The sequence below is a fragment of the Haliotis rubra genome, unplaced genomic scaffold (assembly GCF_003918875.1).
Source record: "Haliotis rubra isolate DU_JTF1 unplaced genomic scaffold, ASM391887v1 Scf70, whole genome shotgun sequence".
Lineage (NCBI taxonomy): Eukaryota > Metazoa > Mollusca > Gastropoda > Lepetellida > Haliotidae > Haliotis > Haliotis rubra.
In genome coordinates this window covers 201,473-224,823 of record NW_025767413.1, presented here as the reverse complement: position 1 = coordinate 224,823, position 23,351 = coordinate 201,473, and the positions used below count along the sequence as shown (strand labels likewise).

General features: G+C 39.8%; 1 protein-coding gene across 2 annotated transcripts; it reads right to left on the bottom strand.

Annotated features, from left to right (window-relative positions):
• Positions 1–201: 201 nt before the first annotated feature.
• LOC124258807 (cubilin-like) lies at positions 202–20,131 on the bottom strand. 2 transcript variants are annotated; one of them, XM_046692898.1, is made up of 20 exons: positions 19,955–20,131; positions 17,282–17,360; positions 16,594–16,715; positions 15,251–15,406; positions 14,894–14,969; positions 14,457–14,608; positions 14,050–14,178; positions 13,553–13,634; positions 13,018–13,145; positions 12,161–12,328; positions 11,306–11,405; positions 10,679–10,815; positions 10,029–10,178; positions 9,809–9,881; positions 5,049–5,176; positions 4,451–4,609; positions 3,747–3,825; positions 3,271–3,392; positions 2,178–2,336; positions 202–1,973 (listed from the first exon to the last, which is right to left on the bottom strand). In XM_046692898.1, the coding sequence occupies exons 1-20, from the start codon at positions 20,094–20,096 to the stop codon at positions 1,723–1,725; spliced, it is 2,592 nt and encodes an 863-aa protein (XP_046548854.1). In that variant the 5' UTR covers positions 20,097–20,131; the 3' UTR covers positions 202–1,722. The 2 variants fall into 2 exon arrangements, with proteins under 2 accessions (XP_046548854.1, XP_046548855.1); XM_046692899.1 differs by having other exon boundaries at positions 15,251–15,400.
• Between the last annotated feature and the right edge of the window lie 3,220 nt (positions 20,132–23,351).

Below are 23,351 nucleotides of genomic sequence, written 5' to 3'. Positions count from 1 at the left end.
TATGGAACCGCTGGAAGAAGACGGGCTCCAGAGATGTGTCTATCTCACTCATGGATAATCAATTCTCTACATTCTTGTCTGGGTGATTTATTTGACACATTCTCGATTCTGACTCCAGGACAAAATACGTTTTCTAATCATCGATGGAAATAACTCGTTCAAACGATCCTATGGTACCCGCTTTTATTAAATCTGAGGATAAATTGTTCCATGAATTATTTATTTCACAGTCACATTGACATACATTTAAGAAATGATAATTAAATGATTTTCAATACCATGTTAATCACAAAATACACAAATTAGTGTATGAAATAAGCCAAAAAAGCCAGCCAGACATCCGTGCTGGTAACTTCAAAATGTTACCAGCCCGAAGTGGATTTAACCAGACCAGACAATTTGGTCTCAAGTTTTAGTTTCTAATGAATAATGTAATGAATCTGAGACACGTATTTACTCCGCGCATCGATAGGTGTCGCTGTTTTAACGATAATATATGTTAACGCAGTGCTTTCAGCTTGCGATACGATAGTTCAATGTTCAAACAGTAATTGCCAGGTCTAAATGTAACGCTCAATTTAAAAATAGATCTTAAGATATGGTGAATTTACTCAGATGTATGGAACATGATATCTAAACTATTTACCAGACCATCGGGCTGGCTAGCTGTAAATTTAGACTGTCCGTCAGAAATCTAGCCCGTCTCGGACGGTCGGATGGGCCTTATTTCATACACTACTGAGTGAGTGATACATGCGTTGTTTTAATTAAAAATAATGCTTATCTTGTCCACATTTTTACCCTACAATATAACTGACTTTTGTTTAATTTTACTAACTTTAATATTTACTTTGTGGCGAACAAAAGAAAATGTCACATTGATTAGAACATGTATTTCAATATATCTCGAGCCAATGTTGTGGCGATTCTTGCACAATTGAATAAACGTTCTTCAAGACCGACATGGCACTGTGACACGCATCCCACTTGGCTTATGTAACATTATCCTTTGACACTATGTAGATAGGTCATGTTTAAGTGTTGTCACAAATCTCTTTTTGTACGAAGTAGGTGGTACATTTTACTATACTATAATAAGTAATATTTCCCTAATATCACCCCTGTAGAGAACGATAAGAAAATAATAAAATAATTTCAGTCTTTATGTAACAAAATGCTCTCACCAAACACTGAAACATGTAATATACTCCCAGAAACATAAATACCGAAGGAGCTGGATGTCAAGGATTTGTTTCATTGCATCGTGATCACCGGATTCAATCCGCACTGAAAACATTTAAGGTTAGCTTATAGGGAGACGTCCTCACTGAAATCAGAACAGGAATCAGCTGCGCCGGTTGATGAGCGGCTGTCGAATCATCTCAAATAACGTCATAACGACATTTGGGAGTCAGGGCGTCCATTAGTGCTAGTGGTGGGTATATTCGCTACTGAGGATGTCAGACGTGAGCAACTCAACCTATGGCAATGCCTACAAAACTCAGTTCATCATTGTGTGCTTGGAAATTGGGGATTTCTTCTAGGACGTCATCTGTCATCGTTGTGAGATACCAATTATCGAAACTGCCCGTAGAACCATCTACATGTATTGTACCTGTGCCTGTATTGCTGAACAATGTTTGTATTTTCAGCCCCAAAAGGCATACATCGATACTTTCTATTCCCGACATTTTTTATACAAAATCCCTCTCAGAGGTACGTTCATTTGCTTGACTTAGATTCCAAATTAAACGTTTCTGGACTGGAGAACGTTGCTGCAGGAATGATAGCGTCCTCAGGTCTCTGACTCATGGTCCACGCCTTGTTGCTGGCGTCCGGCTGTCTTTTGATAGCGGATGTCCTCCAAACAATTCCGCATATTGCGCCTACTATGATAAGTAGCAGGCAAACACCACCTACGGAAGATCCAATAATAACCCCCTGTCTTCCGGTGCTTGTGGTGTCTGGCAATTCTGGAAATAGGTATTTACACGTAAAAGGCAAACATTCATCATATTTAGAGTTACCACACTAATGGGTTAATAGTTACAAAGTTACATGCGCATATGTTCTCCAGTTGAAAACAGTCATATCGAATTATTAAATGTCAGCTTCAGCTAGATGTATGTCGGACCTGTTTCATATTTATGAATTTGGTTACCTATGTGTACACTTACCAGTATTATACCTGTACTTAGCATATAAGATCCTGAAACCTCTGTCGACTGTATGGGAATTCGACTTGAATTTCAGGAACATCACAGAGCTTGAAGCCATTATGCGTGGTTCACTGCTTCCACACCAGCGTCCTAGAGAGGGGGCACTGGAGTCTGCGCCTACATGAAATACAATCACCCATTAACGTTATGGTCAATTGCACTGTTCTTGAGGATTCGAATCCCCCAAACCTACTGCAAGATGTATTCATCATTGACAACAGACACAGTCACAGGCTATCAACCTGTTCAAGACTATAAGGCCGATGGTAATAGTTGATAAAAACGTGCCTTAGATATAACATATGCTATATTTGGGATTACACTTTCTTTGTAAAGTACAGATTCTAGTACTTTTGTTGGGTTGAGTCCCATCCGGGATGCGAACCCACACCCTCAGAGTCAGGCACCTAATCGCCAGCACACAAAGTCAGACGCCTACAGATTCTAGTACTTTTGTTGGGTTGGTATAACAAAACAAACAAAAGTACTAGAATCTGTACTTTACAAAAAAAGTGTAATCCCAAATATAACATATGTTACATTGGGCCACTTTCTAAATGGCATTGTGTATTTCGTGCCTTAGATAATCATAAATAAACAGTTTGGCCATTCCAGAAAAATGAAACACAGTATACCCAGAAACAAACCACAGACTCTCGTGTCTTTGCGAAGATTACAGTTTAAAAAAAATTATTTTTAAATGAGCCCCGACTGGAAATGCTATATTATACTGTGTTGAACTCAAAAATACATTTTCAACCGTAATTCTCGCAAAAACACGAGGGCCTGTGAAACAAACACCTTACTTTAACCCTTGAAGTGGATAAAGTGGACAAGTTTCGCCTGTCTGAACCCGGTCATCCATGTCATTAAGAGATATCCACAACCGTATTAAATACACAGGTTGCATTTGCAAATGAAACTTACCAACCAACACCCCTTCCACACACACACACACACACATACACAAGAGTAATATCATCATCACCGCACATGAAACATTTCGGGACTCATGGATTGTTAGTCAAATAGATGTGATTAGTAATCAAACCATCAAACGCTTCCATGTAGTCACGTTGACAACCATCAGATTTCTCCAGGCTTGAGAAGACAACTCCGATACCAACGTGATAACCTTCATCTCCCTCAATCGTCCATGTTGACTCGAAATTACTTGAATGAAGTAAGGCAAGTTAGGTCAATGCAGTCCTCACCAAATTAAACTTGTTCAGAAATAGATTTTCATGGATATAAGACTTCACAAAATTAGACATCCTGGATGTCATTTTCTAAATTCGATGGCAATAAACAATAAGCACTAATTTTGATGATAAATGTTATTCGTTTTCTCGTTTCTCTGATGAAGCCACACATGTAAATGTGCTCTGTAAGAAGGAATCATGTACATGTATTGTGATGTTGCTTGCCATTGCGATTGGTATAGAACATTGGAGATTTACAATTGTATTCTTCTTCCTTCTTCTATGTTTTGAGCTCATTCAGTGACGTACTAACTCGGATACCTACCTCGGGTAACTGAATGGATAATTTGGGGAAGTAAAGTATTTATAAGATCTGCTAGCTGAAAGACTTGTCTTCCGTGAAGCTGAAACATAAAAACGTACATTCATGCTGTATGTTATCTGTGATCAGTATCCAGTTGAAAGCGTAATTATACTGAGGGTAAGAAATGTAAGATTTTCATATAATGTTTGGATTGCACTGCAGGTGAAAATCTGAGAATATACAGAAGGACATTTCGATGATGTGATGTTCCCTTATTTGTTTCCCTCGGTATAATTATGTTTCCACATGGTTGCACAGAAAACCATTGATATTTGGCGTCAGAGCATATAATTTGTTACCTGCATTCAATTCACCAGACGCATCTTTTCATAGCAGCCACCTAGACCTGCGCTTCGAATGTTTCTCAAGGTCATACGCTAATATCGACACAATGTAAATGGAGGAAGCCAACTGGTTTAATACTTAGCAATTCACCATACAGAGATGCGTCTTTTAACTGTCAGGACCTGCCCCTCTTGAATTCGAGTCCCACATTGCCCTGATTATGATATTCCTGGTTTGTAATCAACATCTTAAGCTCCTTAAATTCTGAAGTTGTAATCTTTTCTGTTTTCGCCATCCCTCAGAATCTGACTTAAAATACTGTTCAAAGTATTGCCAAACCTAACTCATTCACTAACTCATGGCATTGAACATTGACATACCATTAAAGTGACCCGCCTTAAGAATCATTGTTAACATTCCACCGACGGATACGTTGAACTGGAACCTGGCGGTGATGACATTTCCGGAGCTGATGAAGTCGGCGTTGGAGTCACCACACCATTTCCCGTGGGTTGTTGAAGTACCGTTGTCGTAATTACCTGAATACAGGTAAACAGAGGTAAGTTTGCCAACTCCAACTTCGTTTACAGTTACAGAACACAAACACACCATTATCTTGTGGAAACTGACATGTGGTTTTATGGTACCTCTCGTCAGTGTATGGAATATCTTTTATCAACTGCATATCCCTGTCTCGATAGTTACTAACTTAAACAAAGTTAACGTACATAAACGTACATATTCAGTCAGCTATCAGAATTAAAACATTAGTAACAGTCTCCATATTTGTTTTCTTGAGTAAACCTGCTTGTCAATTATACAAAGGCGGGCTGTAGATAATGGAAGTAGTATCAGACAAATCAGTGATCCATTAGGTCGGCTGGTATGAATAGGACATTTTTGCTGGGGACGAACTGTAAACTCTTGTCGGCAAAATCAGTTTGAAAGAAATAGGTATACATGAAATATGTATCTTACCATCGTAAATTTCCAGGTAATTGACGTTGCATGATGAAGAAGTAAAATATATTATAGCATCCACATTAACCTTGATGGTCGTATTTGTCGGGGCATGTATGGTCCAAAGGCAGTCTTTGGAAATGCATCTATAAAACATTCAACAGTATATTGTTCACGCGCATAACTATAGAGTGACATAAGAATATGTTACAATGCTAAGCTGACAATATGTGTCAATATGCGAAACTTATTTCTATAAAACGTCATATGTCCGCTGCGAAACTGACTCTGATTAGTTTTAACATTAATCAATGTGTATCAGGACAACTTCCATTTCGTTGCCTGCCCCCAAAGCCAGTTTCTGGAACTGCATATAAAAACAACACCAGCAATATGTTCACGCCCATAACTGTTTAGGGATCAGGACAAGACAAGACAAGACAAGTGTTTATTTGCTTCAAAGACTTGGACTAACCGTCCCTCGTCTGTTTTCTACAAAGATTTACATTTGTGCCAGACAATGGAGGCTGGACTTATTATTTATACAAACACAGTTTAATATACTTAGCCAAATACATGTACAACAATGCAAAATTCAGATTTGCACTGCAACAGCTCTATTAATTTAGATTCATTTGGAGGTTCCCAGTAATATTTATCCATATATTTTACTCTGTTTGTATGGTGATTTGGACACACAAGCAAGAAATGGTATTCGTCCTCTATGACATGTGTACCAGATGACAGACAAAATTCACAAATCTCAAATTTCTATCTATGTTTTTTGTAAGGTCCTATTTCAATTTGTAGCTTATGGCATGATATTCTAATCTTTGTTAGATAGCATCGTAGATTCTGTGGAATCAAATTAAGATAAGAGTTATATTCAAACACCTGTTTAACTTTCGAATACAATATAAGTTTACTACTCTTATCGAACTCACTTCGCCATTTCTGCATATAATTATCATTCATGCGTTGTTTAAATGAGGCTACAAATGAAATGCAGTCAACAGAATAGGTTCTAGCCAAACATATGCATAACCATTTTTACAGAACAATTCCTTCACTGAGTAACACGAATTCTTTTACACCTTTTTCACAATAGAATTATTATATGTTATATGCAGCTTTCAGGACCATGGTTTCAGTGTATAACAATTTAAACCAGTAACGTAAAGCTCTACAATATCTATTTACGTACAATGGTATTCTACCAAGTTCACTGTAAACTGCTGCATTTGATGCTTTAGGATATACATGTAGTATTTTCTTACAAAACCTAAGATCTATCGTTTTCGATTTCCGGTGCATAATTTAAGCCCCATATCTCACAACCATAGCTAAGGGTACTCGTTACGAAAGAATCAAAGAGTTGACAAAATGTTTTGGGTGAGAAAACTCCACGCCTTAAAGGTCACATGCAACCAAAAAAATCAAACATAATTAAAACACAATTATCACTTATTCATGACATATAATATACATTGCTGGTTATGAAAAAACATCAAAAGTGCAATATTTTGTACTTGGGTTTACTTCCCAAGAAACGACGCAGCCGGGATACCGAACCCAGTCAGAGCGGGTGGGTGTGCACTCAAGTGTAACGGCTGGTTCATTTGCAGGTGCCCTCACGGCTCATTGTGTGTGTATATATAGAGATGTTGGGTTTTGTAAATACATGCTCATTTTTTTGTTTATAACATTTTGCAATCAACAGACATCATAACATGTCATGTGTACAAGTATCACACCTGCCTGTCTGTGTAATTACATAATGTGACAGAGACCGAACTCGGGCCATAAATCAATGCGTTTTGTTTATGGTGTATAGCCTGATAGGTGTTAAGTTCAAATTGCATGTGGTCAGTGATTGAAATTGTGTATTGAATATTGTCATTAGCAGACGGGCAGGCAGACACATAGGTGTCAATAAAACAGACTTTGAGTTTTGTCTGTGACAACGACATATCTATACTGAAAGCCATTAAAAACGCAATTGGTATTTGTTGTCCTGAAACTTACAAAAGTTCTATTGAAGATTTTTTCCTGCGATACAGAGGATGTAGGGATAAAAGGCTGTTATTCTGGCCCATTTCGAGTTCGAATCCCGGAGCATTCCTCTCACATGAACTTTGATACTTAAAACTGAACCTTTGACATTTCTCGTAAACACAACCACATTCATGAAACACGTTGTGCTCATGCATTACCTGCACCCAGGCCCTGTAAAAGCACAAGGAATTGTAGAACTCAATCACTTTGAGAAAATGCCACACTTGACACAAGGCGAAAGGAATCAGGTTATCGGTATGGTCGATGATTAGGACAATTGGGAACAAGTCAACGTCATTTCAGCGCCCAAAAGGTGCAAGGACGCCTTGCTGCCTTCAACATCCGGTGTCGTCACCCGTACCGTGGTCCAACCTTATTGCATCGCCGCAGACTTGCCAGACAGCGATGGGCAGTAAATGGGGCCAATCTTGGCAACAGGACATGACCAGATGTCATTTTTTCAGATGAATCCAGGTTTAACTTATCCTTTGCAGATGGACGTCAACAGATTTATCGACGTAAAGGAGAAAGACTTGCGCCAAACTGTGTTCTTGAACATGATCGTTTTGGAGGGGGTGGTGTCATGATCAGACCACAGACCATCAGAGGCTGCAGACCATCCAACAGCTGTTCCTTAGAAATGTGTGTCTTTCAATGCCCCAACGACTGCGAGCATGTCTTGCAGCGCACGGTGGACACACCCGATATTGACTGCAAGTTACCCCTCCTTTGTGTGATTTCGTTGTTGCGTCACTGATGTTGTTGTTGACTGGACATTTTCAGATGAAATTATTCACAGATGTTCACTTAAAACATATCTGCCAGTTAGGTTTATATATGTTGAAATTAGTGTGAGTAAAGAAAGTATGAATGTCAAATTGCATTTTTAATGGCTTTCAGTATATATCACAGTTAGAAATTCTTTCGACGCTAAATAATGACATTGCTTTTAAGTATCGAACTGAGAAAAACTCGTGGTGAAATAGACAAATTAAATTATATAAACAGTTAAATCGGTAATTTACTGTAATAACATATAAAAAGCTCGCGCCTGTGAAATATCAACAAAACATTAGAAAAATAGCTCACACCAAAGTCTTCACCGAATATTCACCGGACAACCCGCTTCCAAGCTCCGCGAACCTATTTCACTGCGCATGTGCTATGAGCGCAGCCCAGCTGTTGAAACCACTTCAATTCCCCCAAGCGCTGGGGGAAAATTAGTGAATCGTTTGAACTACGATTTCGCGCGGGGTTTTTCATCACGTTATTTTTCAACTTTATAAGTTGAATTTGCATTTTTGATGATTTGTTTCGGTAAGTCCATACCGAAAGGTATCAGAATCTGCAAAGTTGTGTTTTACGTTGCATGTGACCTTTAAGTGAGAAGACAAAACATTCATAGACTTCAGGCCCTTCCCTGCAAGAGTTTTCTGAACAAATGTAAAAGATCCAGAGTAAGAAATATGATAACCGAGATAGTTAAAATGATCCACAATTTCCAAGTCCTGACCTTTAATCGTCCAAAACTCATTATCTCTTATTTTACCCTTGCGCGAAACCCGTAACATTAGTCTTACTTATATTGACATGCAAACCCCACTCTGCACAATACTCTTGCAAGCAATTTATATGACACTGTAATCCTTCGGGAGTTTCAAAGACAACAACCATATCATCAGCAAATAAAATGAGAAACAGATTAACAAAGTCAACAGTAATACCGTGCTCGGTATTTGCCTTAAGTTTATCATCAAGATCTTCCAAAAAGAAAGAAAACAAAATAGGTGACATAACCTCGCCCTGTTTGATGCCTGCTCCAATACTCAGGAACTCAGATAGTGTAGAGTTAGCCTTGACACACGACTTTCCCTCGGAATACATAGATTTAATAATCAACCGCATTTTACCTTTCACGCCTTTTTGAAATAGCTTACATAACATTCCATTTCTATATATGCACTATCAAATGCCTTCGAAAGTAAAATCTTTTCTTCTCTGAGATAAACTTTCTGATGAGTGTACTAAGTATAAACATTGCATCAACTGTAGAGTGAGCCCCCTTTAAAACCAAACTGAACATCCGATATAATCTTATTATTCTGAGCCCAAACATTTAAACGATTTGTCAACACAGCCCTGAAGAGCTTCGAAAAACAACTATTTAATGTGACACCTCTGTAGTTTCTAACATCACTTGTATAACCCTTCTTGTGAATAGGAATATTACTCCTCTAGTCCAAGATAAAGGATATACACCTGAACTGACTCATTAGTCCATCACTTTCTATTTCTGTAGAGGGCGTTCTTATGTGAAAGATGTCATTATTTTTAATGTGTCAAGTGAACCCGACGATTCAATATATTCCATTAGGTCGAAACTCAATTGAGTAAGTGAGTTTAGTTCTACGCCGCAGTTAACAATATTCCAGCTATATGGCGGCGGTCTGTAAATAATCGACTCTGGACCAGACAATACAGTGATCAACGCCATGAGCATCGATCTAAGCATTAGGGAACCGATGACATGTGTCAACCAAGTCAGCGAGCCTGACCACCTGATCCCGGTAGTCACCTCTTACGGCAAGCATGGTTTACTGAAGATCAAAACTCAATCACTATATAATGGGAACAATATTTTCACGCAAACATAACGTCACATTTACAATATGAGTTTATAATTATTTAAGGTATAAGAACAAATTATTATTACATGTCTTTACCCTTCATATGACGCTGTCAGAGTTCTTTCCCTATCCGTCGTGATATCGACTGCACCTCCACAGCTCCACGGCTCTGAAAGGAATTAACAATACAATATCCATTTGATATATTTGAGTAAAGATTCTTAAGTGTACACCAGTGCTATGACTCATATTATATGTTTAATCATTTCATTTTCTTCCATTTCCAAGTATGAATTCTCAGAATAAACACACTCACCATTCGTCGCAAAATATTTCACTTTGATGCCTGTCATATTATGCGCATCGCGCGCTCTGAATCTAACTGTTATGTCCGGTCCAGTACTCTGCAGACTCGGCAATGTCTTGCCGCACCAAGAGAGGAGAAACTTATCAAACATCGAAGGACCTGCAAAACATTAAGACAGGTTGAAAATGAAAATGACTTTTCACTATAAAGACAGCTTTTACGCCGCTTTTAGCAATATTCCAGCAATTTCACGGCGGAGAACATCAGAAATGGGCTTCACACAGTGTATCCATGTGGGGAATCGAACCCGGGTCATCGGCGTGGCGAGCAAACGCTTTAACGCTTTTGGTAGATACAGGCGTTTAGTGTTAAACGCTTCTTTTGATGAAATGTGTCTTAATCGGTTATCACAACAGGTATGGATCACATAACACGCATGGCCATGTAACATTTCATGATTTATATTCGAAAAGGGGGCACCCATGTCCTGCTTTATTTGGATTTATGTTTTCTCATATAAATCTCAGGGTTTGAGTAAGGTTTAGCTACGAGGTAATTATTGAGTTCAGTAATTGGTATGGGAAGTAAGAAAACCCCAAATTGTTCACATTGTTCTACAAAGTCCGTGTACTAAATTAATGATGACAACGGATACCTACCATCGTAGAGAAGACCAAGATTTTGACCGCACTGTCTAATGAAAATAGGATCATTTGGAATATCTGAGTCAATTACGTCAATCCGAACCGTCATGTTTGGGTCTGAGGCCTTTATTATCCAAATACAATCGGCGTTGCTACAATAAAAAAGAGTAAACGAACCACTGTATTGCAGGGTAATATATAACGTCAGCACAAAGTACCTAGTAAGATTTCAGATGTATACTTAGGTTTACTTTTGTAAGACTGAGCAGTATGGTTGTGGTGCTGATAAAACAAGAATCAGGAAAATCACAGATTCATAACATTCTGGTACGCATGGAGGACTCTAAACTGTGGAGTCTAAGCCTTTAATGCTTCATGGGCAATGGAAATGTCCTTGAACATACTTCAAAATAAACATATATATATGTCAGTCTACATTTTTGAAAAGCATTACAAGAGAGTGCAAAATGATGGTCAACAAAAAAAGACACTTATCAAAGGTTATGTGCAGAAAATGCTAGTGTTAAAATAGTCACAGTTAATTTTGAACAGTTTTGATTTGTCAAAGCATAATGGAGTTTGCAGAATAATGTGTGTATTAATTACTTTGTAAAATGAAAAGGTAACGAAATCTGAACTTACCTTGGAGAAAGCACAGGATATCCTGGGGAGCTGAGGAATTCTGGATATGCGGTTGCAGTGAGATATCTGCGTCCACAATTCTCTGATTGGTCAGGTACCACTGAAACATTAATACAAGTCCAAACATGTGACTTGAATATCTCGCTGAAACTATAGAATGCTATGAATATAACGGAGTCCTTAAATTGTACATGAATATTTCAAATTTACTATTACTGTTCTTTCAACGCTAACAAAGAAGAAAGCACCCAGACAGAAAGTGATGTATATGAAAGAAAATACATCCCTGGTGTTGGGGAATATGTTAAAAAAAGAAGGTAAATGTTAAGTACTTTGATTGTGACATCCAAACATTTTGTACATGTTGCCACAAAACACATGTAGCCTTTTAAAGTGCTGTGAGTGGACTATCATCACAATGCCCCGCTTATCAGCAGTGAAGAGAGAACAAGCAAATGAGGGCTATAAACAGCCATATTGCCATACTAATGATACGTATCAAAAAGACTGGCCAGTGATGTCTTCAACTTCAAATCCGTTGGACCACACTGATGAACCGACTGCGTGCTATGAGCATCCGGCCCCATCATGTCATGAACCCGTCAGCATCGAATCGTCTACGTAGGCTTGGAACATGAGGCGCAGGCAGCGTTGCATTTGGGTGCGATATGTGTCGTGTTTTGGCATTTGGCAACATGTACATAATGTTGCACTTGTAAGTCATAATCAATACACTTTACAAAATATATTATCGTTGTTATGCAAATTAATCCCAAAGCACAAGGTGTGAACTTTCTTGTGCATATCCGCGTATTAGTTGAATCGCGTCACTGTTGATGATACCTCTGAACTTACCTTGTCGTGTAGTATGAGAAACGACAACTTGGAATCCCGCCCCGCTGGTATCACTATTGGACTTGAATACCAGTTTCAGGTTCCTTCCGTTTGAATAGTAGGGACCAACCGGAGAAATTGATGAATTTCCACAAAATTTGCCAATAGGATGATAACTTCCATAATTCCCTAGGACCGACAGATTAAGATTCAGGAAACATTCTTAGTGAAAGTTATGAGGAACAAATCTATATGATATGGGAGAAATATACATTATATAATATTGGAGAAAAGGACTTCATACAAAACGTTGACATCAGTGAATATTTAATCAATTGCGGTTCTCTGCCGAAACAGATTCAATGCCGAAAATCTTATGAATGGATCACTAATAATCAGTGATGACACTAGGTATCAGTCAACATTCAGACACAGAAACAACAAACGTAACAAATGTGAAAGATCACGCTGTGACCCTTGTAATGAACCAGCTTTTCCAGTGGATGTAATATATGGCATACTCAGTGACCTACATATTATTATGTATATTAGGGATACATGTGAAAACCAGCCTGCCACATCCCTTATTAGGGTCCGTTTTTGGTGGCTTGTACAACCAGGGCCCGGTTTCACAAAGCGATCGTAGAGCTACGATTGTCGTAAGCCTTTGTTAAAGTATGGGAGTTACGATCATCTTAGCGCTACCATCGCTTTGTGAAACGACCCCAGATGTACAATGGACTGGTGTAATATTGTTCAGAAAAGTGTACAACACATCCTGGTCAACCATGAATAATTGCTCAACCATGAATAATACAATAATGTTAAATTCTACATGCATGTAAACAGTTTGTAACATTAAAATCATGATCACGTACATCCAAACACGGTTACAGAGTCATTATCGCACTGTGGGTAGTCTCCCTCTATGTCTGCATTAACGACATCAAGCTTCAAGTTTGGTGTGTCCATCAGGTCGAAGATGAATATGACACATTTCAGGTCACTGAAGCAATATAAATATAACTCAGAAGGAATGAAAGAGTGAATTCACATATACGAATATAGTGGAAATGCAACGATTTGAATAATTGTACCATATATGTACGTAGTCTTATACATGACATCATAATTCATATACTATCGTGATATTTTTACATGGGAAAACTGACTGTGCCTCAAAGAAAGATGTCTGAATCATATGCTTTTGCTTTTGAAAATAACAACATACCATTTGGTCATTCTTGTGATGAATGTATTGTTAACAAATTCATTGACACTTATTACAATTATCCTAATCCGCTCCCTTTCGATCAAGAAATATAAATTGAACCCTCGGACGCCAAATCTGCATGACAAAAATTACTCTCTGGTAACATCCATGTGAAAGTACACTATCTCGCTTCAACGTACCTGCCATAGGTATCAGGGTATCCAGGTGACTGGATATAAACAGGATCGTTACCTACGTAATATGTCCTGTTACAGTCGCTTTCTGTAACAAAGACACCTTCATGTTATCATCAGATCTCCTCATTTGAAGAGAAAAAAATGAAACTGACGGAGATGTCAAAATTCATAATTATTGTATCTGTTATAAAGATGGTTTAAGAATAAGGCATTGTGGATTTGATAAAAAAAAGAAATTGCTTTTGTTGACAGAATACTACCAGTACGATCATCTGTAGATTTGATAAATGTATTGATTTCTCAGTAACACATCCGTTTTACCAATGGTATATATACTGGTTCAGTTTAGGCTTTTGTCGCCTGAAATGTTATTATTTGAAAGATTTTAAACATTTAAGCGAATTCATTTACATTTCAGGAGGAAAACCACGTTACCGCTAATGTGTAGTTGTGGTAGGCTGGATAGGTGAAAAGTGGCAATAACCTCCGGTTCAACGTACCTGGTATTGCAGTATACTGCAACTGTACACCCTCACTGGTCAATTTCTCAAACACCACCGACAGTGTGTTACCCGAGCTGTAGTATGTCCGACCCACGGTTGAACATAATTCCCCAGGAAGTTGGCCAGCTGAAGTATGATGAGTTAGTTGTATATGCCTTCAGTGTCAATTTTAACACGTCAAAGTGAAAGAATAACCGGTTGTCCGACGAAATTTTACAAATTTCGCGTAAAAGAATCCTTTTAGCGTGATACAGGAATCTTACCAAATGTAATCAGTTTCCAAATGGTTTTGATTAATCTAGTGTGTATGTGATAACTACGTGTTCCTTGACGAAAGCTACAATGGACTCCTATGTACACTTGGTGGAATATATAAAATGTCAGTTTATTCTACACCACATCACCTTCTGTTGTGTTTCCGTCATAAACACGAACGACATCATGATTGCACTGAGTTGAAAAATCCCCAAATTCGCCTTCCTTTGTGAATATATTGGTCACTTTGACAGTCTCATTCTCGTTTTGCGCTGTTATAATCCATGTGCACTTTTGATTACTGAAACAAAAGTATAAGCCTTACATGTGTGGTCAGCAGATAAACTCAATAGTATAACTACATAGCAATGTATTACTGACTGTGGCATAACGAGAATAACACTAAGAATAATCACAAGAAATTGTTGCACACTATGCTAATCAGTAAAGATGTCATCGTTGACAATATGAAATTTGCCGTTAACTTTTACAGCCGTCAGGTAAATGGTGTCTTGACATTTGTGTATAGTTTCAATTAAAATTAATATATAATAGAAATTGTAACAAAACAGTGTGTTTGCCTTACGAAAAGTAGGAGTGGGTCAAATCAAGGGATGTTAAGTTTCCTTCCTCGGATGTTGCCGTTAAATTTCCGTCACATCCTGCAATGTTCATTGATGTGATTCTAAATATCATTGGATTACAAAGCCAGTGGAATGTTAAAGTTCGCCATTTATTGTAAAGGACATTGAAACTTTTATTACAGTATATTTCTATGTTCGCCTTTAACAGGTTTATCATAGAATGAGAAGGTATCCCTAAAATATTCGAGCCGTGAACCAATCTCACGAAAGCACTCGATGGTTTAAGGCCTCTGTTGCGCATAGTGCTACACCAGAAACACTCTTTTTCTCGCTAATATTTCTGTTTGTGGTATACTTACTTTCAACGTCAGTAACGTTCAGCAGAAAACCCATTCCACCAGTTGCAGGACCGGTAAGCAGGTGTACATCCATGGTGGGTCCATTGCTTATGATACTGCCTATTTTCGGTATACTCCCACAAAGCCGCAGCAGCATTTTACTTGAACTATCTGATCCTTGTCATAAAATAGCATTGCAGTTAGACCAACTCACTCATGTATATTCTCAGCCATCACTATATTTGCATTTGTTCGAGAGATTATACTGTATAAAATCTTGTAGGCGATCCAACACATATAAAAAAACACATTGTTAGGATATGATCTCAAAAGCTTATAAAAACGAAAAGAAACCAGGAGAGCTTGTTTCTATGCGATAACATGTATCAAAGTTCCACATTCAAACAGAATGTGTCCGTCATAGTGCATCGTCTCTGGAAAAGTGCTTTTCTGCGTTCAACCATCATCGATCATGACAAAAAACATGACAATTTGTTGCGACACAATCAAACTATTGGAGGATGAACATTGGGGGCGTCTGTTCAATGTTTAGACTAATGAGGGATTTCATCATGAACATGCGGGACCATTCTTCAAGGTACATTATTCTGAGTTTTGTTGTCAACACTGTTATGCGTGAGCTGAATGGCAATATGTCGTTATAACATCTATTGTTACTTGTGAACTGTCTGTCCATCTAGAGTTGTTGAGATCATACTGATAGCCAAGAAGTTGAAGGGTTGTTTTTGTCACGTCGAATATCCGAGTTCTGTTTTCCACAAAAGTGCAATGTGTGAAGGCCATTTTGGATATCATGGGTAGTGGCACTATTGCTGGTAAACATTCCCCACTCACTCATTCATATCATAAACGTGCATTCCACTTGAGCAGTGGTCTGACCTAACTTTTAAGTGAAGTCAACTAATGAATATTTTGTCAGACATTTTGGATTTTCTTGACTTTGTCTTGGAAGAGTAAGGAATGTATTTTAGATGTTAACGTAAAATTCAATCGACCTTATTTAATAGATAACATGATAGAATCCAGAATATATATGCTCTGGTCCACGTTTATCCTACATTTGTTAACGTCTCTTCTGTGTAGACCTTTGATACACGACTAACCTTGACAGAATAAATGGATACTTATTGCTGTTTGGTTTCTGGTGACATTGATTTTTCTCGAAAACAATAATATAAATATGATCACACAAGACCTCTTATCATATTGTATCAGATTATTAGTCTACCTCCCACATGGATCAGTCCCTGTCCCTTTTGAAAACTCATTACATTTTAGCAGTATTGCAGTATCTTAAGCCCAAGAAAATCCAATGTTAACGCATTTGCAAACGGTATGCTTACCATCATAGAAGGACAGAATGCCAGTTCGACAATAAATTGACTTTTCCAAGGATGCATAATAGTTTATGCCTACAAGATGTTCCGGAGACGATGCATGAATCCTCCACAGGCAAGCTACATAACTGAAACAACAGTAGGATTAACCATCACAACGATCGAAATAAACAGGCATTACGTTCATGCAGAGATCTCCTCAAATGCAATCATGTGGATAAATGTTTGGGACGTCCCCTCGTTATTCATTGCATTAATGTGACGATAAACATTAACTCACTAACTAACTCATTGCACTATTTCTTACTTATTGGAGTTCAGTTGGGATGACGGTGGGCCTGATGGCCTTGCTATAGTTTGATTTTACTATTGAATGTAAGTCTTTATTTCATTTCATAATATACAATGCCTTGCACAAAGTGTTTTTTCACATTTAATGATGGAATATCTTGCTTGTCCGGTTTACGCAGACATACACGACTATTTGACTTCATCTGAGTCATATCACTTTTCCAAGTTCTTTGGGTATAGATCATCCTGTGTTATAACCAATGCCGAGCAGATGCTCTATACCCGAGGTGACTGTGGCAGTTCCCGTGCCACCAATAACAAGTGTGATAGGAAACGTGAGAGGATGGATCTTTTGCGACTTGTTTCCATTGCATGCTCTTCGTTATTCAATATCTTATCTCACCTGCTATACGACGTCGGGAATCCCGGAGATGTTACGGTTTCCATAACACCGGAAAGATGGATGTCAGTAAAGCATCTATCTGTATGAAATTAAGATAACACTTTTTTCAGTTGGGTTTAATTACCTTTCCATGTCTACTGCACACAGAAGCATGATTACAACTAACTCTGGAATTCGCATCAGCGACTGGTTGTATCCAAAAGGCTAGGTGATGCAAGCTCGTTCAGCTTGACCTGAGCTACTCTACATATGCATGACCCGGCAGGTCAAATTGCACAAACGGCAGGTCGAGTTAACTTCATTAAATAGGGGAGCAAAGATGGTTATTAATGTTGCGTTCGTGCAAAACATGCATGCATGGATTCGTTACAAAACTTGTCCCGGAAAACAACACTTCTGAAAAAACCCAATCATTTCATGTTTTATTGAGTTGTTTATACAGTCATATGCTATCTAGTTTGGTTTACTAACTTTACAACGTACCGACGTCAGTTATAGTATGACCAGAAATTATTGAGAATTTTAGGAATATGTTTAATTGGATTTCTAGTATAAACAACCTTGACCAGCTATCAAGTGCTTGGTTTCATTCAAGAGAGACAACTCCGTTAATCCTTTTTCATTAGTTTGTGAAGAGTTATCCCCCTTTGTTTACTTGCTAGCAGACGACATTTTCAGTGATCCTCAGTATGGATGATTTAGAGAAGAGGAAGTTGATTTTAGAGTATTATAACAATGACATCAGATCAGCTAAAGTGATTTCAAGTAGAATAGGCATCCATTTGTCCACTGTTTATCGTGTTTTGAATATTGCAAATGAATATGGCACTTGAGCACCAGGGAGGCGCAGGTAGGTCCAGAAAATTGACTGTCGGTGACAGAAGGCAGCTTGGTATTCTAGTTTCTTAAAACAAACGAAGGAGTTTAGAAAACTTAAGGCTGGATATGATTGATAGAGGAACTGTGGGTGTCTGTAAGGAGACAATTAGAGCTGAGCTGCATGCAATGGCTTGGCAGAAAAGTCGAGGAATTCCATCACCGATCATGAAACCTGAACAAAAGGAGCGAAGGTTGAACTAGTGCTTACAGCATAGAAATTTTAACTGGGACAATGTGATTTTCTCAGATGAAAGTTCTCTGTTGCTGTTTCCTAATACACTGAAATTCTGGACCAAACAAACTGAAAAACCTTTGTATCAGCGCCCAAAGTACAGTCCGAAATTTGACGTGTGGGGTGCCATATCTGTGTTAGGGGCAACGCCCCTCTGTGTATTTGAGGGGAATATGAACAGTGAGCGGTACACAGATATTTTCGAGCGACTTTACTTCTATCTGCTCACGTGTTTTTTGGAAATGTTTGAATTTTCCAGGACAACGACCCAAAACATCGTTCAAAGCATTCACAGGCCTGGTTTCGGACCCAAAATATGACATTATTAGATTGGCCAAGCTATAGCCCTGACCTAAATCCAACAGAAAATGTTTGGGGACGTATGAAGGAAAGTGTCAATAAGAAAAATCTGACAAATATTGCTGAAATAAAAGAAGAGGTGGTCCGATATTGGGACAGCATAGACCACGACTTTCAAACTTCTTTGATCAGTAGTATGCCCCGCCGCATTGAAGCCTCCACTGCTGCCCATGGTGACTTGACAAAATACTAACTGTTCACCTGTCTTTGAATCTGGGGTTGTGTTCTACTAATATTCACATTTCAAACGTGAGTAATGAGTGAAAGAAATATAAAAAAATACAATCTTTAAATTCTCAATAATTTCTGGTTGTACTGTACGTTCACAATCCAATTCACTCTCACTGTCACTCTCTACACCCAGTTCAATTATTACGTTTTCTATTTAATGTTCAACTCCAATATGTTCGTAGCTTCATTTTAAGAAAGTTGGGATATTGCTGACGATTTCTCGACACTGAGGTGTGAAACGGCGACCTTGTCTCGGCTGTTCGGACATGTTGACAATCAACTGACAAAGGTGCACCCCTTCACAATAATAGACACAACCAGCTGTGACACGGTCATGCAATTCATTAGTATGCATTTGATCAGGTCAAGCCGAACAAGCCTTAACATCGCCTTTGGGCTAGTTCCCGCTCCGTTCCCCATTGAACGTGATCGGAGACATTTGATAAAGCTGATAAATTGTATCTCGAGGATTTGTGCCACATGTATAAGGGGAGTTATGCACAGCACGGAGGGAGGACCTAGGGCATGTCTTAGTTATTGTCGTATCTACAAATACTGAACTCGTCAAACGGGATAGGATGGTCAGGCTAGCGGACTTTGTTGACACACGCCATCGTATCCAAGCTACGTAGAGCAATATACATGATGTCTGGATTGTTTTGTCCAGGCTTGATTATTTACAGATCGCCATATTGCTGGAATATTGCTGAGTGAGGCGTTAAACAACAAACAAACAAAGTGAAATGTACACCAGTCCGATAGGACTTTGAGAATTCACAATAAACGTTAATTTCGCTTGTCCAAAATACCTCCAGAATAATGCTATAAATACACAACATGGTTGTATTAAGGATCATAAGGTTCAATAACAATTATTAAAAGGTTAATAATCATTACAATCATCCTGTTCTATTACGAACAATGTCACCCTGACACCTATGCATTATCAACAGCCTGATACGTCGATTTACCTGTATAATTGGAAAGTACTGGAGACAGAATACCCAAAAGCAGGAATGCGGTGATTTGTGATGCCATCGTGTGTATCCTCGTCAGCTCTACCCGCCGTATAAATGATATTGAGGTGTTTTCCTCTTCTACAGAGTTGTTCATGGGGCAAAATCTGTCCCATATCGGCCTAGCAAATGTTATCAGCCAACTCAAGTGTTTATTTATAAAGATACTGTGTTCGTGCGATGCATACATGTACTGAAAACAGAAACAGTTGGAAAGGTTAAAAATAACATGACAGTTTTCTGTTAGTGCTAACATTCTTTCGGGGGAAAAACAATGTTATTCATTTTGTTTCATTTTTTCTGGCTCACAGTTTCGGCATCAGTTTCAGATTTCCATCTGAGTCTGGGAAAATGAAAAGAGTAATACGTTGCCGGCAACAACCACATTCAGAACATCGAGACTGACATGAGACTCCCAACGCACCTTATCGATTGCGTAAGAGAGTGAGTATCGCTCGTACGAGAGAGTTATGACTATGACAAATAGTTATTTCGCAATATCACTACCAGTGTCGACAGTTTTATCAGCAGAACGTCCACCTAAATTTCGCAATACATACTGTCACTCTAGTGTCTATTTATTCAGCCAAACAAATGACGTATGAAGACCTCAGGACGGTCCCTGCTCTCATGGCGACAGAGATTGTGATTCACGTACAAGTGTCGCTTATGTCATTCATATACATACCGGTCTGGTGCCAGACGTTCCGGTCACTAGAGGGAAGTGATGTGCAACTCGATCACCTCTCCTTTCCAGGTGAAGTCATCGCCGCATAGCCACTGTCTTGTCGCCAGGCTGTAAAGCTATTGCAATGGCTTCTCCTACCTTACAGTGCCCACAGCAACGCCTTCCCGTGGCGTCCCTGTTTCCACAAAAAAATGCTGTCTTGGCGCAACCGAGTACCCATCGGTATAACTGGGCGGGTGGGCTGAGCCGGCAACCCTGGTTGCGAATCTGCCAAGGAGAAGAAAATCTCTTATTCCAAACCCCGGGTGGATGGGACCCTTGGCAGGCCGTTCATCTAGGACAAGGAACAAGTCTGATGTATAACCCACGAAATGCCTAGGAGTGCTGGATAGACTGGTGGCGCGAGGACCCTGGGTCCATGGACCCTCTAGCATCCAGCATCCGTGCCCCGGCCATAGGACGATGGCTCCGCTGCCTTGTGGACACCCTCAGGAGAAGGAAAGGCTACGGGAGTAAACCCAGAGGGAAATCCTGAAAATCCTAAGGCGGTCAGACGTCAGCTTCTTACTTCTTTCCAGCAGCTCCTTCAGCCAAACCAGTGACAAACGTCGTGCCCTCGACTCCTTTGGAGCCGACTGGCGAGGCCAAGAGGGAGATATTTATGCATGGGCAACACAGCACCTCAATATTTTTCGGTCAGGCTTGCGCCCTGGAGAGGTCACTCCAGCTTTATTTATACAGCGAAGCACCAACACGGGAGACAACATTTCTGTTACGAGTTATAAGTCCACACTCGATTGGATGAGATTACGCCACGGGTTGTCTCCGACGGTGGGAGGGACCATCCAGTCCCACTGGTCAGTTACCGCCCACCTCGAGCTGGGCAGCCCCCAGCCAGTATGGTGCTGACTCGCCAATGTCTGCCTGCTACAACGGGTGCTTGGAGATCAAATGTTTAGGCATGACAAGCAGGCGGAAACATCGCACCAGGCAACTGAAGAAAACCAAAGAAGTTTCCAGCACTTCGTTTTGCAAGCTGGAATTTGAGAAGCATGTGCTCAGGAATCTCAGACGACCTTGCATAGGTATAAGACTCCAGGAAGACTGCTATCATAGACAGGGAGCTTACAAGACTCAACGTGAGCATTGCAGCCCTCCAAGAACCCCTGGTGGATCTCTCAGGGAAGAAAACTACACGTTTTGTTGAAAGGGAAAGAACCCAATGAACCACGAATACACGGAGTTGACTTTACAGTAAAGAACAGCCTTCTGGCTTCAGTGAAGCCCCAACAGGTGGCATAGAACGTATATTGTCAATCCACTTGGCTACAGCTGCAGATTTTGTCAACATCTTCAGCATCAATGCTCCTACTCTAAGTAGTTCAGAAGACATCAAGGACCACTTCTACGATGAGCTCCGTACCCTGCTAACCTGGGTATCAAGCTCATCGTGACACCTCTTCTAGACTAAAGAACTCTTTTCCTGTGTTGAACTCGTAGATTTATTCCATAGTAATAGGAGCTGGACGAAAATCCTGCCACCTTCACAAGCCATCTCTCTCTCTCCCTGGCGGGGGCTGGAATCCCAAGCACATTCGCCATGCTGAGTCAGAGACGGTGGATCGGTCATGTAAGGCGCATGGAAGATGGGTGCATTCCCATGGACCTACTCTACGGCCAACTTGCCACTGGTACAGGACGCCTGGTTCAAGGATGTGTCCAAACGCAACATGAAAGGGTGCATCATTGACCCTAATGCCTGGGAAAGACGACCGTCACCGTTGGCGTCAAATGGTGCAGAGTGGAATCAGACAAGTGGAGGAGGAGAGAACCCAGCCGGCAGCAGAGAAACGACCATGCCGCAAACAGTGAGCAGCCTCTACGTCTTCCCAGTCTTCCTGCTTCGTCTGCACCAACTGCAACAAAGGCTGTCACTCCAGACTTGGGTGGCACAGCCACACCAGGCGCTGTTCACAACCTTAGGGGAAACCTCCGGGACTGCAGTGCCTACGACGGATATATTGTCAAGGATTAGGTTATGACACCTTCACAAGCCATCTCAAGCCATGAGACAGGGGATTCTTTACTTAGAATGTTTAATCCCAAATATAACATATGTTACATTTTATTAATGGCATTGTGTATTCATAACTTTTGGCCGAGAGAACGTTGTCAATTTACATTCATTAGATGGGTACACAAAGTCCGTGGTATGGACTCGCGGTGCCTGAGTAGGTTAGACGGCTGTTGTCTTAAACGAATCTGTTCCGGGTATGGATCTGCTTCATGGAGCGTTCTCGTGGTATCGCCGGAATCATGACTTTTGGTCTTCCCGATCTTAGGTGGTCTTGGATCTGACCTGTTTGCTCATAGCGATTTATCAGTTTGCTGATTATGGCCTGGCTGCAGTTAAAGGTTGTGGCCAGATGCTGCTGTGAAGTCCCAATATTGGCCATCCCCATCGCCCTGTGTCGTTATGGAAGTCTTTGCATATTCGTAGTGTGTTTTTTGTTTTTGTTTTTTTTGGTGTGTGTGTGTGTGTGTGTGTGTGTGTGTGTGTGTGTGTGTGTGTGTGTGTGTGTGTGTGTGTGTGTGTGTGTGTGTGTGTGTGTGTGTGTGTGTGTGTGTGTGTGTGACTACATGCTTCTACATACTACAATCATT

Coding starts and splice junctions, on each gene's coding strand:
- LOC124258807 (XM_046692898.1), bottom strand. CDS start 20,096: ATGAACAACTCTGTAGAAGAGGAAAACACCTCAATATCATTTATACGG. Junction 14,179..14,456: donor TGACGGAAACACAACAGAAG/GTGATGTGGTGT, acceptor ATCATACTTCAG/CTGGCCAACTTCCTGGGGAA. Junction 11,406..12,160: donor TTCTCATACTACACGACAAG/GTAAGTTCAGAG, acceptor TTAATGTTTCAG/TGGTACCTGACCAATCAGAG.